The following is a 15523-nucleotide window of genomic DNA, read 5'->3' as shown; positions in this document are numbered from 1 at the left end:
CCGTAAAGGCATGTGGAGCAGGGGTGCCTGGGGGTTGTCACTGGCCACTCCGTGCCTGCAGGGATGGAGACTGGGATGCGGGCAGCAGGGCCGGGACCTGGCTTCTGAGTGGGGGTCGTCTGCCCGTCGCCCTGTCTCCTCGCCCCATTGATTTCAACAGAGCAGCTCCACAGATGGAGGAATCATTCCTTCACTGTTTATCAGGAAGAGTATCGACTCTGATTCGAAGGTGTGGCGTGAAATAAAGCAGCGGTGAGTGCCGGCCCCAGGGGATGGGCTGCCGGGGCCTCGCATCTAACTTAATCAGCTACCTTTGCTGAAGCGTACCCTTCAGCCGGGCGGTTTCTTCTCGCCCCAGCAGCCTGGGTCCTGCCCCTGCTTCTCAGGCCCCTCCCGGACCCACTGGAAGGGACAAAGCTCTCCTGGGCCCCCTCTCCCTGAGCCACGCGGGCCGAGGCCCTGCAGGCCCTGGCGGGGCAGGTGTTCCAGCTGTGGGGCAGGGTGCAGGCGGGGGCACGTTGCGGGCAGGGGACAGGGCTGCCCCTTAGGGGAGCTCATGTCAGTACTTGCACTCGGGTTTGGTTCAAGTCACATCAGACCGTGAGCAACACTCTTTCCCCCTCCTTCAGAGGGGCTGCATGGAGTCTAAGGAGGATGGCAAGAAACAAGGCCTGCGGCTCTGAGCTGCCTGGGGGAGAAACTCAGCCCTGCTGCTCCCCGCACACTGAAAGTGCCGGCCTGACCGAGTCCCCGTGGGGGAACCTGCAGGAAGCTCTGGAGGAGAAGAGCTCTCTATCTTTGGACCTGGGAGGATCAGGCCTGAGAGCCCAGGCTGGGGCGAGTGTCGGGCCGTGAGACCCGCTGTGCGTCCAGCTCCAGGTAGGCTCAGCGGTGCTTAAAGAACGCACAGTTCGCGCAGCCACCCTCCCCAGGCACGCGCGACCTCCCCTCCCCCCGCCCGGCAGGGAATTGGGTCTCCCCGTCTTACCTCTCTTTTCGGTGGTGATGACGGTGGCCTCCAGCGGCTCCCCCCAGCCCTGCCGGGTCTTGGCCGACAGCCGGAAGATGTACGCGGACTCCGGGGCCAGCTCAGTGGCCGTGAACTGCCTCACGGTGGCGCCGACCTCCACGGTGGTGAAAGTGTTAGGGCTGCTGCTGGCCAGGCGGTAGGCGATCTGGTACCCTGGGGGGGGCACGAGGGCTGCTGGTCAGCTGTGCCCTCACTCACGGGGAAGCCCTAGTCCCGCCACCCGGGAAACCCTACAGAGCCACGTGTTTCTGCGCTGTTTCCCTCTCCCAGGCCAGCATCTGAGCAGCAGGCTGGGGCTCTTGGGAGCGAAGCCAGGCTCAGTGATGAAGGGAGGGGCTCGGGGCACCAGGCCCCCTCTTCTTCCTTCATGGAACTAGATGTGAAAACAGCTTCCTCTTCCCCGTGGTCTTCAGCGCCCGGAGGACCCAGGGAGCAGCGCGGATGGCGGCTGCTTTCTCTGTCCCTGCCCCTGCCCGCCTTCCAGTGGCCCTGCCCTCAACCCCCAAGGGTCTTCTTGCCCGGAGCGCCCTTCTCCCTGGAGCCGGCTGCCCCGGAGGCTCTCACACCTGTGCTCAGACCATGTCTGTCTGTCTGTCTGCACACCCCGCTTCCTCCCGCCAGCCCAGCACTCCCACCCCTCCCAGAAGCCCCACCCCTGTGGCTCTGAGCCGGGGGCTCCCCTGAAACAGCTCGCCCCACTGTCAAGGACGCAGAAGGGAGTACATCAGCTCGGGGCAGGCTCCCGGCTCTGACCGTCTCTCAAAGTCCCCTGATCATCAAGGGTTCATGGTTGATCGGGCTTCATTAAGGACCAGGCCTCCCCCACCAGGCCCTGCTGGGGCCCCTCTGCCCGCATCTGAAGAGGCAGAGTGGACTTGCAGACCCGGCCCGAGCCTCCTGGGCTCCCAGACAACTGTGGTCCAGCCGCTGAGTCCTGCGCTAAGACCAGAAGGGGCGGTGCCGTGACCTCCACACCGCTAATGACAGCCAAGCCACTCAGTTCAACGGGGACCCTCAGGGGACCAGGCCAGCAGCGCTGAACCCAGCTCTGCCTTCGCAGGGCGTCCTGTGGGTGTGACGGCCCCATGGAGATGGGCTGCTGGCCCTCGGGACAGGCCCTCCGGGCCTCAAGCAGCTTGCGTCTCCGTGGCTTCCCTGCCCCGGGTGGGCATCTCTGCTCCTTCGGGCATCTCCTTGGGCTCCTTCGGTCCTCCCACTCACACAGCCTTTGGCCCCATCAGTGGCGAAGCTTCCTGGCACCTGCCGCCTGCATAAGGAGCCTCAGCCCGCCCCCCACGTGGGGGGCCAGGAGGACGATCCCGTGGGGACAGACACAGTGTGCCCTAGCACTCAGCCCCTAACCACTGCGGATCACTACCACGGCCACGCAGACGGGGGCCGGCAGCCCAGCCCTGTCCACAGTGACCACCATCACAGCGTGTCTGCAGGACCCTGGACAGGCTGGCACAGCTCTGTTCTGCCTCCGATGGCCATCCGCCCCGCTGTGGTGGCCAGCTGTCCCGGGGTGTCCTGATGGACACATGTCCTTTCCCACCCACTGACCGACGACCAGCGGCCCTTCTCCTGGACCTCCCCTAGCACCTCCCTTGCCCCTGCCTGGTCCTGGAGGAGGGCGCGCCTGGAGTTCGGGTGCATCGGGAGCCCAAGCCCAAGCTCTGAGACTCCCGGACACCTAGCGTCCTGAAAACGAGGGCAATGTGGTCAGCGTGGCCACCGCAGCAGTGCCCTCCTGCCGCACGCCTGACGGTCCGCACCTCCTGAGCCTCCGGTGGTCCTGCCAGGGAGCAGTCTGCCTGAGGTCACACAGAAAGTCGCCAGCAGAGCTGGCCTGAGCCCTGCGTCTGTCCGGCTCCAAAGCCTTCACCCTCCATGGAGTCACACTGTCCCGAGAAGCGAAAGCGTCCGCCCCAGGCTCCCGGCAAAGGGCCCTTGGCGTCCTGCCCCACGAGAAGAGCATGTCTCCCAGGGATGACGGTGCCCCGGCAGCCACAAGGTGTGGGAGCTTGTGTCCGGGCTGCGCTCCCGACTCTGGGAGAATGTGCCCCTCCTTGTAGCCCGCTCATTTCTGCGTCACCGCCGACACCTCTGCGGTGGGCATCTGCTTTGTCAGAGTCGGTTTCCCTTCCAATCCCCGGCCCTTCTGGCCCTCACCTCGGCTAGTCCAAGCTGACGCAATGAACTCGGTCCTCCGACTTCCGACAGCACCCGCTGGCCCCTCACCATGACTGTGGTGGAAGCACGAGACTCCCGTTCTGCTCGCCTCCCCCTTGTCTGTCACGCCATCTGTCCTGATGAGCTACATTGTTGCTTGTATTCTTCCCTGGCCTGGGCCTTTACACTTTAGATCCATTTTTCTCTCCGTTAGCCCCAGCTCTCTTCTGAAACTCACCCACTGCTACGAGAGTGATATAAATCCATGTTTTTACACCAGCTCTAACCTCAGTACATCTACGCCGGCTTTTAGGTGTCGTATTGTTATTTTTATGTTGTCAGGATTTGCAGGTGAAAAGCGACGCCCATGTTCGGCAGATTTCGAGGGGCACGGGGGGAGATCAGACGGCATGGAGGCAGCCTCTGTCCGAGGGCGGCGTGGTCCGCGTGGGCGTGTGGTTCATCCACAGAGGCTGCAGCAAGCCTCACGGGGGACTGGGGGCCTCTATGTCCCCCCGGCCACTGGAGGAAAGTCTGTCTGTGCCCCGTACGAAAGCAACTGACCAACGTCATTATCGCACGCACATTCCCAAACTAACGCAGGGAACTAAGGAAAGATATCTTGCACAAACCGAACTTTCCAACCCGGCACAAAGACTGCCCAGGCAGACACAGACCACCAATAAGAACACGATCAGACACAATACTTTAAAAACGTCAAGAGGGAGGTGTGGCCCCGGGTGAGTGAGTACGGCCATTCGAATACCACTCCTAGTGAAGAAGAGATACCAACCCTCCCCAAAGAACAAACAAGTAACTGCGTTAAAAACAGATGAATGTATGTATGTCTGAGACCCGGGCCCCGTCTGCGTACACACTGAATTTCCGTGTGGGACTGCGCTGACCAGGTTTCTTTTTCAGAGTGTGAGACAGCGTGCCTACAGCTGAGACGGCGGGAGGCGCAGAAACCACCTGACCAGCACGCCCAGGCGCCGGGAACGCCGGGGCGGCCGCTGCCGTGTGGTTAACACTTGGCGTCCCGGGGGCCCCCGACGTGCGTCAGGGAGCTCCCCTCACGACCCCCACCAGCCAGCGTTCGGTCCCTTAACTTGTCCCTTCGTATTTTGGAGAGTCATGTGTGTGAGTGATTAAGACTCCTCATTAATTCGAATCACCTTTCACCTGGTAAGCCTGAATTAAAGAGGATTTATACGCTTTTAGGGACAGGACATGACTGCAGCTGTGCTTTCTTTATCCTTTATCCTTTATGGTGTTTCATCGCTTCTCAGATTATCTGCCACTGGAATTCAAAATCCTGGGATGAAACTCAGATTTTGTTCAAAGGCACATCTTTGTGAGCTGGGATTTGGGAACGACATGGGAACCGGTCTCCCTGAAGGTCCTCCCCTCCCTTCCCCTTCCTGGGCTGGCTCAGGTCTGCTCTCCATCAAAGGCTCCACCTCTGCCCTCCCCTGCCGCCAGAGCACGACGCTAGGGTGACCCTTGACCTCGCCTCCACCTGGGTGGTTCCTTCACACGGTCCCTCGCTCACTCCCTGTCCTGTCTCTCGCCGGCCTCGCCATCCTGGCGTTGGATGGCGTGTTGTATGCTTCTAGATGATCTCTTGTCTGTCTGTCTGTCGGTCCGTCTCTCAGAAGCCCCTGACCATGTAGCAGGATGTCGTCAGGAGACCCGGGTCCTAACCCAGCCTAGCTTTTCTCACCTCGGGCAAGTTTCAACTCTCGACTTTTTGCTTCTAGCTACGAATAAAGAAAAACACCAGCCCCCGCTCATCAGGGCCCCTGTACTCCAGGCGCGTCACTCCTGCCACGTGCAGACCTCACGGTGGTCTACGGTCCACGGTCCATGGGGCACACGACAGCGTCTCCGTGTCACACCCGAGGACGGGCGCGCGGGGCACCCAGTAAACAGGACGGAGCTCCCTCCTGCTCTAAAATGATAGGATCCTGATGACGTCACGGAAAGGGGGACAAAATAGAAAACAACTTGGCCACTCAGCAGGATGTTTTCAGGGTGACTGTGGAAGAGCATCTAGACGCAGCGAGAGGCACGGTGCCCGGCCTGAGGCTGGACTCCAGCGCGAACCTCCATGGGCGACGTTCCATCTGGAGGGGACGCGTTGTTTCAGAAAGCAGCCGAAGAGATGGGGTGCGTGGAAGAGCCTTGGGGTGCCTGTGCAGGGAGGGGTTCAGGCGAGGGGCGGGTCAGGTCCCCTGCGGCAGGGCCTGGGGCCAAAGCCGCCACGTCTGAGGGGGGGACAGACAGGCAGCAAGGAGCAGGCGGGCTCACCCACGGCTGCAGAGACCAGCCTTCGGCCCGGCCGCAGCCAGGGTGCTGTGCTGGCTGTAAAGGCAGGACACGAGGACAGTAAGGTGTGCAGCGGGACGGCAAAGTGGATGTCCCAGCCCTCAGGCCTGCTGTGGGTCACCGAGGCCAAGCTGCCAGGAGATAAGCTCTGAGCTCCCGAGCAGGGTGGGCAGGTGTAGAGAGGCTGGGGCTCTGCCCCACACGAGATGCTTCCCATTCGATGGTTATTTCTGCCTGAGCCCCGAGGGCTCCCGTCTACCCAGAGAACTGCGTGAAATCTGGGCTGTTCTATCTGATCCAGGTCCCACATGGAGCCACTGGGAGAAAATTCCTCGGCCCGAGGGATATATTTGTATCTTCCTGTTATTTGCCCTAAAAGAGAGACAATACCCCTACTGTCCCCGTTCTGTGGTGTGCTGATAAAGATGAACACCCGCACCTCACCTTGACACGGACGTGATGAACAACGGAAGAGAGGCTTCTATACAGAGATGGCCAAGAGAAAACGCCGAGCGCGGGCTCGCACATCAGGAACAAGGATGGCGTTCGCGGGACGAGGCTCGTTACGTGACTCTGGGCCCAGGGAGCTCAGAAACACGAGCTGAATCTCAGCGACGTGAGGTCAGAGGCCGCAGCCACGCAAGGAAGGAACAGGGGGCGGGGTCCACGGCGGGAGGAGAGGCGCCCAGAGCAGCCTCTCCTGAAGGTCACGGTGAATCGCGGTGACACAGGCATTCGGAGAAGCCAGGCCACGTATGAGCCGCGGGGCCCCACCGCGAAGACGAAAACCGTGGGTGAGAGAAGGCTGAGCAGCTCCGAAGTGCCCGGGAGATGGGGAGACGCGGCTCATCCGGAAAATCAGGACCCAAAGAGGTCGAGGCTCCAAGCAGGAGACAGGTTCTGGGCCGCCCGCGGGGGAGGCGCAAACAGGAGAGTCTGAGAGATGCCGCTGAGGACAGGAGGCCTTTGTGGGGGGCCGGCGGGGGTTCTCGGCTGCCTCAGTTCAATGATCTGGCTGTCGAAGGGCCCCAGATTTATTGTGAGAGAATCGTGTAGACATTTTAGGTGGTGGCAGGCTTTTATCAAGACTGAACGCTTCCCGGGCAAACAAAAGGCGTCGATCTGAGAGCCGCCTGTGCGGTGACCATCCCCGGGGCCTCGAGGCCAAGGCCACGAGAGGGGTCCGGTGCTGCCGACCCCTCTGCAGGCACTGTCGGGGGGTGTGGCTGGTGACAGCCCCCCCAATGCCCATTCCTTGTTTGTGGAACCCACAGCAGCTGAGTCTCCCTGTGGGCAAGCGTCAGCCTAGCCCAGATGCCACCTGGCTCGCTGGTTTTATGGCTTATCCGTTTGAGGGCTGGGGGCTGACAAATGCAACAGTGGAGGAAACGACGCATTTGCGAACTCGGATCATAGTCGAGCCCCTACTTCCGAGCAGAGTCCTCGCACACCCTTGTGTGACAAGCTAAAGGTCAAGGTTCAGCCCTCGTGGGCAAGCTGACCTCTAACCGGGGATCTGGCGCGTCTGCCAGGGCAGACCCGCGTGGGTTTGAAGAGCACGTGCGTCACTTGAGTGTAACAGCATTTAAGGGACAGTGGAGCAGTTGGCAAGGGGAGGGGTGGCCACTGTCCGGTGGCTCCCACCGCGCCCCCCAAAGGGAGGCTCTGAATGCCGCCAGCTCTCCCTGGTGAAATATTTACACAAATAAGCAAGTGTTTTTCCTTCCAGGCGCCTCCAGCGTTTCCCGCTGTTGATGTCTTTTGGAAGTGTAAGAACACGTTTTGGTACAGATTACAAAAGCGCTGGCTTCAGAGGTGGTTATATACTCCGAAGGCCGCGCCGTCCGAGTGGGAACACGGATTCAAGGCCCCCGGATGCAAAGTGAGTCTCGAAGAAAGATGTCTTCCTTTGTCCCCTGCGGACACCAGTCCGAATCTTTAGAAACTGTTTTCCCGTCTTTCCTACGGCACCTGCCATTTAGTGCGCTGGCTGTAACGATATCCAAGTGACAGGTGACCCAAGACAGCGTTCGTTACAATGACCACTCAACGCCATTGCAGCCACAGGGCCTCAAGTGTGATGTCTCCCACTTCGGAGGGACACAGAGCATTGTCTCACTTAGCCTCTGTTTGGCCACGGCTGGAACCGTCACAGGATTAAAGTACGACCCCCTCCTTATCTGGAGTTCTGTGATCTTTCGGGCGACGCCCAGGGACTACAGATCCACACCCAAACTTCTCAGTGCCTTGGGGGAGTCCTGTGACCTGGCCCCATGCTGCCTTCCAGCATCAACCCTCCCTTCCAGCCGCCAGCGTAGCGGAGAGCAAAGCTGTGCAACACGCCCTTGGTGGGTATGGAGTAAATACTGAGTGTAAATACACAGTGATACAGAACACTCCCCGGTCCAAGAGAAGGGGTGAGATACCGAATGGCCACAGCGTTCCAGCTGGCGCTGACCAGGCACTTGCTGGGAGGCTGGCCCTGTTCTGGGTTCTCTGTGCACCGCGTACTGGCCCGACCAGGGAGGTACGTGCCGCCCCCCTGGAGGGTGGGGAAGCCCGGGCACACAGGGACTAAGTGACTGGTGTGAATTCACTCGCCGAGGTCGGCGCCCGGCCACGTGGCTGCCCCTCCACCCAGCCTGTCCGCCACACAGGGGAGGCCCAAAGGGGGCAGCCCGTGGTCCTGCCGGAGAGGTCGTGCAGACCGTGCCTGCCTGGGGATCCACGGGAGGATGAGGCCCGCTGCTCAGGGCTGTGTACGTGGGGCCACATCCTGAGAGACGAGCAGTTCTGGGCCTGCTTCCTGTCTCTGCATCACACCGTGTGCAGCCTGAAGGCGCTGGGCCGCGTGCGACCCTCTGTTGTGCCACACCTGCCCTGACGTCCCCGCGGACATGACGCCCGGCCAGTGCCCGTGGTGGGACTTCAGGCCATGTCCCTGTGGGTCCGGGGTGGGGAGGAGAGGGGAGGGCCGTCGTCACTTTTTAAATTAATTAATTAATCTTTGGCCGCGTTGGGTCTTCGTTGCTGCGTGCAGGCTTTCTCTAGTTGCGGCGAGCGGGGGCTTCTCTACTAATACTTTAGCTGTACTCTAAAGTATTTCAAACATGCAGAAAAATACTTGGAATAATATAGATCACACACCCATGTATTCATCACACACTGAACAAATCTTGAGATTTTGCCAAATTTTTATGGTTTTTGTTTTTATTTTTTTATTTTATTTATTTTTTTTTTTGTGATACGTGGGCCTCCCACCGCTGCGGCCCCTCCAGTCGCGGAGCACAGGCTCCAGACTCACAGGCTCAGCAGCCACGGCTCACGGGACCAGCCGCTCCGCAGCACGTGGGATCCTCCCAGACCGGGGCACGAACCCGCGTCCCCCGCATCGGCAGGCAGACTCTCAACCACTGCGCCACCAGGGAAGCCCTTGTTTTTATTTTTATAAGAGAGAAAATATGACAGAAAAAAGTTGAAGCTATTCTGGTGGTCTTATTGGATCCTCCTCCTCAAAGGTAACCCCTATTCTCAACTTACTGCAAATTCCTGCCGAGTTTTTACACTTTTACTATATACGTGTAGCCATAAATGATACACGGTAACGTCTGTGGAGTGCTTAAATGTACAGAGACGTTCTTAAGCTGGATATATTCTTCTGCAACTTGCTTTTCTTCACTCAACAGGTGTTTGCGAGACTTATCCACGTTGACACATGTAGGTCTTGTTCGTTACTTTAATTGCTACCGTGATTTCTGCTGTAAGGAATAGCCCGCGATTTACCTTTTCATTGCCTTATTGATGGACATTTGGATTGTTTCCAGTTCTTTCTTTTTAAAATTTTCTGTTCTTTAAAGCAGCTCTGCAGTGGATCTCCTTGTGCGTTTCTTCCTGTGAAGAGGCGTGAGGCTTTCTCCAGGGTTAAGACCTGGGGTACGGGGTGCACCCATGCCCGGATCGCCCCACCGCAGCTGTACCAGGTCACGCTGCCGACAAGAGTGTGTGACGCTGCATCCCCAAATCCTCTCCTCTGCTGGGGATCGTCAGACTTTCTGTGGTTCTAAACTGGATGAATGTGAAACGCTATCTAAATTATCTGCATTGTACACGTGCTTTTATGATCAGAAACACTGATGTTGAAGACACCCTTAAAAGCAGGTGGCACGATTCTAAAGTGAGCCGCCGGTCTCCTGTGGACGGAGGATTCGTGCTGTGACTGTGAGCGCAGGTGCTTTGGGAGCAAAGAGGAGAAGAGCCCAGCCCAGGTCGGGATGGGCGAGGGGGTAAGCGGCAGGCAGAGATGCCATCTGATGTGACTGTCAAAGGAAGAGCAGCGGCCCGGGGTAGGGGGTCTCTCCTGGCAAAGCACCAGGCGAGTACCACGGTTCAGAGCTGGTTGGGGCCAGAGCCTCACCGTGTTGGCAGGGAAGCCCTCGGATGAGCAGTTCAAAGTCGCAGCAACAAAATCAGAGCACACGGCTGTCTGTGCGAAGAGGGAATCCCACGTGAAGGGCACACTTGCCTTCTGCACATCCCCGTGGAGTCCTGCTGTCAGAACTAATTCTTATTGGCCCAGGAAGGCTGCGGAGAGCACAGAGATGATCCCAGAACCGGGACGAGCCGGGCTATCAGCAGAGGCGGTGGCGGGGGCCTGGGGCCTGGGGCCTCCTTCCCCAGCAGCCGGGGCGCCCGATCCTCACAGAGAACACGGCTCTGGAAGGCTCCTAGGGCTGGAAGTGACAGGTGGAACTTCGCGTCTTGTGCTCTGAAAATGTTTCCTGTTCCACAGCGTGCTGGGGCATGCCCTGGGTAAACAGACGGTTCGCCCTGCTTGTTCGCCCTGCTTGTCCCGGGAAAGGCTGTAGGCTGGGCACTGAGTCGGGGGCAGGCCCTGCCGGCGTGCGGGCTCCAGGAAACCTGGAGGGTAGCAGCCAGCTCCGCAGACCACTGCCGCCCCAGGGCCTGAGACCGGCCTGCGATGGTCCCTCAGCTGGACGGGATCTGAAATGTACACTGCAACAGAGGCTTCTCCGGCTGTTTGTCGTGATTTTAATAGCAAGAACCTGCGGTTCCAGAGGTCACCTAGTTCAGAAACACTGTCGTCACAGCAAAGTGGCTGCAGGAACTGCAGAAGGAAAGAGTGGAGCCGAAGGGCCCCTGGCCTGCTGTGCAGATGACTTGGGAGCCCCAGGCTCCGTCTTAATGAAGTCAGAACTCAATAAGCGTCTGCCTTTCTGTTCACCCGTTTCACGGCTGCCAGACATTATCCAAAAGACACATCCGATCGTGTCACTTCACTTCTCAAGGTCCTCAGCACAGATTTTCAATTTTTTTTAAAAAAATTAAGTGTAACCCTTTTCTAGACCAAATCTTATAATCCTCAGCTCAAAAGCAGGTCTAAGTGGTGCATTTTACTGCTGTTTGTAAGCCGTGTTTATGGTCCTACCGTCAATCCCCGATAACCCAAGCAGGCGTATGTGGGGTCTGCCGTGGGTGAGGAGGTTAACACCGCATCTCAGTGCTGCCTGCGTCTGGAGCTTACGCCGGGCCTCGTGCTTGGCCTTTAAAGGCCCAATTTGAAAGGTCCGGGCCTCTGGCCCCTCCTGCACGTGAAGCACGGCCTTCCCAGTGGTTCACAGCCCGACCCAGCCCACGTTTCCCTCTGGGAGGTCTGTGCTCCCACAGGCAAAAGGCAGTGCTCCATTCAAGGATTTGGAAACCACTATGCAACCGAGCGGGACCCTATGGGGCCTTCCCAGCATGGACCCTCCCCGTATCCTCTGCTGTAGCTCCTCTCTGAGGTACCCAGATGACAGTATCTGATGCCCTTACCCTGAGCTGTTTTACAGATGCTAAAACCTCCACCACGTGGAAGACGTTAACTACTCGATGACCTTGAGCACGAAACGCAGTCCCCAGACCTACTGGAGCCTGAGGAGTGATCCCGCGAACCCCTGTGCCACTGCCCTGTGACCTCACCGTCAACCACTCAGAGAGCCGCGCGTGAGCTGATCACACACCCCGTGACCCCCCCCCTCCCCCGCCTGGCCTTTAAAAATGCTCTGCTGAAACGCTTCGGGGAGTCGGGGTGTTTTGAGCACCAGCTGCCCTGGACGCCTTGCTCGTTGCCCTGCAATGAAGGCCGTGCTTTCCTTCACTGCAACCCAACGTCAGTAGATTGGCTTTACTGGGCGCGGGCTGGCGGACCCAAGTTGTGGTTTGTTACCACTCATCCTCAAGATAAAGCCCGACAATGCCTTCGGCGCACTGAGCCCCCTGGCCCAGGAGGCGTGGCTTGCAGGGCGTTTCCTGGAACCCCTACCGCATGGCGACCACGTGGTAGTGTCGCTGGTGTCTACCCTGCGAGGACGGCCCACCTACATCTTATCCACTCCTTACCTACCACTCTGAGCATTGAGGCCTGGCATATCTGAGGCCCTTAATCTGTCCTGGTGAAAGGGCGAACAAATAAAGGGGCTGATGATTTTTCAAAATAAAATTTGCTGCCTTTAGAAAACTAGGACAAGTTAAGGCTTTTCATCAAAGTTATCAGAGCTGGTGCTCTGAATGAAATGTTCTGAGTAAACCATTTCCCTGAGACCTAAGCATGCAGTTCACTCGGGAAACTTCCTCAAAGGGTTAGGTGCCGGCCCTGCAGCAGAAGACAGACGTTTCCGGGACATCGGAGCAAAGCCTGGGAGTGAATCCTCCATGAAAAAGAAGCCCGTGGTTTTCCAAACACACATCAAAATAACTGGGTTATTTCAGAGCGGATGGAAGGTCAAGTACAGATGGTACTGCCACGAACCACGAACGAACACGAAATTCTGGGCTAACAAAATGTAAATTTCATTCTGCAAAGAAACCTTAGTGCAGGACACAGTTAGAGGGCTGCAGTCTCTCAGTTCAGAAGACGCCAGGCTGCTGTAGACAGGATTTTTTTTAACCTCTTAGACATCTAATAAAAATAGATGAAATCGATCTGTTATCTCCCTCTAAGCTGTGATCTCTTTAGTCACTGCCGCTCCCTTACCCAGAATAACGCCGTTGGGCTCCTCTGGTGGCTGCCACACGATCCGCACAGACGTGAGTCTCACCTCTGGGAACACAAGCCTCACGGGTGGGCCTGGGGCTGGAGGGAAAAAAAGACCGGTGATTCAGGCGCCGCTGGGATGCCACGTGGGTACACGACGGGGCCTCACGGGGGAGGACTCTGTGGGCTGGCCGAGGACACCGTTCACGGGCGAGTGACTCTATGTTCTGGGAAAGTGACTTTTGGAATCTCCGTGTGTCTCCCTAATGATTTTGAGAAAATGCCTCATTTTGAATCCAGCTCATCTGCTTTCCAAGCGGTGTAAGCAGTGCTCACGAGCTATGCTGTGAGTCCCGTGAGCGTGTTACCTAAAGCTAGCCGCCCAGTCGCTAAACGGCATCGTAGAGGGTACGTCAAGTCACAGTCACCAATCTGAGCTGATTCCTCTCCTGGGCTGGACATCCACCAAGCAGGTGTCAGATAAATAAGGTGGCCGAGGGTCCCTCCCACCTCCAAATGGAGGTTACAATTACTGACCAAGTAACATGGCTATAACCAATGATTTTTCTCTTAGGCACACGACCCCTCTCCTGCATTATCCCAGAAAAGTAAGAGTTGATGTCCACAAACACACGGAATAGTGCTTCTGTGTGGTCTGGTGCACCAGTAATTCAAAAACCAGCCACGTATTCCGGCACCATTGAATAATAGGGTCACGGCCGTCGTGAAATATATTTACTTAAATGGAGAGGCGAGTAAGCGTGTGGCCAGCGTGGGAACTTCTTGTTGGAACTTAAGAACTGATTGGTTCCCAGGTAAGAGGCAATGAGCACACAGCAATCAATACACAAATAAAACGACGTGCGTTACAGTCATTCCAGGGCTGCCGAATTCTGCCTCAAGCTATTAGGTTGAGAAGAGTATTTTAAATTATAAACATGTGTCATGACCCCTGTGTTCAGGTAAAATAAATGAATGAAGGAGGCCACGGGCTCACGCACCACGACCAATTCACGAATAGGAAACTCTGACGTCGGTCTTCTGTGGTTTCTGCCCCCTCACTGTCCCCAAGGCCGATCATTTGCATCACAATGAAACGAGGGGAAGGAGAAACACGTTTATATCGGGATTGTGAGAGAGAAAGAGAAATCAGTCCATGACTCTCCCCAGCCTATACTTTGGGAAGAAACCGTGATAACTGCCCAAGTCTGAGGAACAGTTCCTAAAAGCTCCTGTTACTTTTTATGTGTGTGGCCCTCGACAGAGCATATAGTGTTGCAAAGACATGACCTTGAGGTTACACGGTCCCTCTCAGACTCGAGCCGCCCTGAGACCAGCTCCCAGGGAAGGACCAGGTTCAAGGCGCCCCCTCTTCTGACCCAGGGGAGGCCCAGCTACGGGTGTCTCCCAGGAACACGGAGAGAACGTTGTCAACTCAGCGGTCAGAGTGCGTCGGGGGCTTGATTTAATTACTTCAGTAAAGATGCTTAAGAAAATCTATGGGTGTTTCACTTCTGTCAGCTGCTTCTGAGCCTGGGTTTTTTGGGGGGGGGAGACTGGCATTTTCCCCCAGAATATTCATCGTGGTCTATTTAACACAGATCATGTAAAGCAGCTAACCTTTAAGTGTTTGACATCTGCAAAGTGGAGAAACGTATTTCCTGATGATTTAGACAATGCCGTCAAGATGTCCCCCGGGTATCCTGGGAGCCCATCACACACCACCCTCTGTGGGGCCTCTGATGATCCCTTACTATGCAAACGAGAGCGGGAAGCCCAGAGAATCTAGAATTGAGGCACGGGGTCTGCAGTGGGGTTTTTCAGCCAGGTTTGTGCCAACACCACCAGGCCTTAGGTTTTCCTGGCCCAGCTGCCCGGCCTTTACTGCACTGCCTCCAGCAGAGCTACGATGAAATTGTGCTCAGGCTGTTAGGCTGTGAACATTCACTCCGGCTGAAACTGGCCACAGAAGCGCTCAGTGACCAGAAAACAACTTTGTCTTGTTTTCCTGTGCTGAAACGAAGAAAAAAGAGTGTTTCGAAAAGTAAGTTAAAAATGACAACCATCCAAAGGGTTTGGATGGCGACAGCAAACCTGGGAGACGGGCAAAGGCAAGCCGTCGACGTACCGTCGTCTTTGGTCCGCTCCAGGATGGGGGGCGAGCTGGGGACCCCGTTCCCGATGCGGGTGAAGGCCAGCACCTGGAGCTCGTACAGCACGAACTTGCCCAGACCCGCCAGGAGCGCGGACTGCGTGTGGTTCCCTCGGACCACGTGGCTCCTGGGCTCAGGATCCAGATCTCTGGCGCGGTACAGGATCTGAGCATGACACACCGGGGGGGGGGGGGGGGGGGGGGAGGCGGCGGTCAGGAGGACGGTGTGCAAGGAGGGGCCTCGGCGGGCCTGGACCACGCGGCAAGGACCAGGCAACTGAGGGTCCTCCCCCTGGGCAGCTGTGTTGAGGGCTTAGGGATCTAATTCCTATCCACTGGCATTTTGCGGGAAAGATGGAGATGAAGCAGCTGGACTCCAGACTGGAAGGCAGCTGGAGATGTGCCCCATCCATGGCCAGACTGGGAGAGCCAGACGCCCCGCTGTAATTCACAGGGTTTCAGGTGCCCAGCGGCAGCCACTGAAACCAGGGCTCGCTAGGAACACAGAGACGTTCTGCTTCCTGTGCAAGGGGCCAGCAGCCACTCGTTTGCCCGGCTTATTGGGACATTAAGCTCCTGCCTCAGGAGACCTGTGCTCTCCCCCTGAACCTGAGGCCCCGCCCCTGGGCTATTTACTGCCCACGCTGCAGACACAGCACGCTGAGATGCCCCCTCCACAGCCCGCCTGCTCCCCCTCATTCCCTAAGCTCACCCTGTCGGAACTGGTCCCTCAGATCAGTGACCAGAGGACCGTAAAAGAGGGGGTCATCGGGGGGACTCTGAAAAGGGCTTGGCGAGCGCTTTTCTC

At 57.5% G+C, this 15523-nt stretch overlaps 1 protein-coding gene across 1 annotated transcript in view; it reads right to left on the bottom strand.

Annotated features, from left to right (window-relative positions):
• SDK1 (sidekick cell adhesion molecule 1) overlaps nucleotides 1-15523 on the bottom strand; it is a 539765-nt gene that overhangs the window by 81687 nt on the left and 442555 nt on the right. The window contains exons 27-29 of the mRNA XM_065892294.1: nucleotides 14692-14881; nucleotides 12564-12662; nucleotides 989-1183 (exon numbers count right to left, since the gene is read on the bottom strand). Of these exons, the coding sequence (XP_065748366.1) occupies nucleotides 989-1183; nucleotides 12564-12662; nucleotides 14692-14881 (484 nt within the window). The remainder of the gene's footprint in view (nucleotides 1-988; nucleotides 1184-12563; nucleotides 12663-14691; nucleotides 14882-15523) is intronic.

Source organism: Phocoena phocoena, chromosome 15 (assembly GCF_963924675.1).
Source record: "Phocoena phocoena chromosome 15, mPhoPho1.1, whole genome shotgun sequence".
NCBI classification, from domain to species: Eukaryota; Metazoa; Chordata; class Mammalia; order Artiodactyla; family Phocoenidae; genus Phocoena; species Phocoena phocoena.
This window is presented reverse-complemented; position numbering and strand designations above follow the sequence as displayed.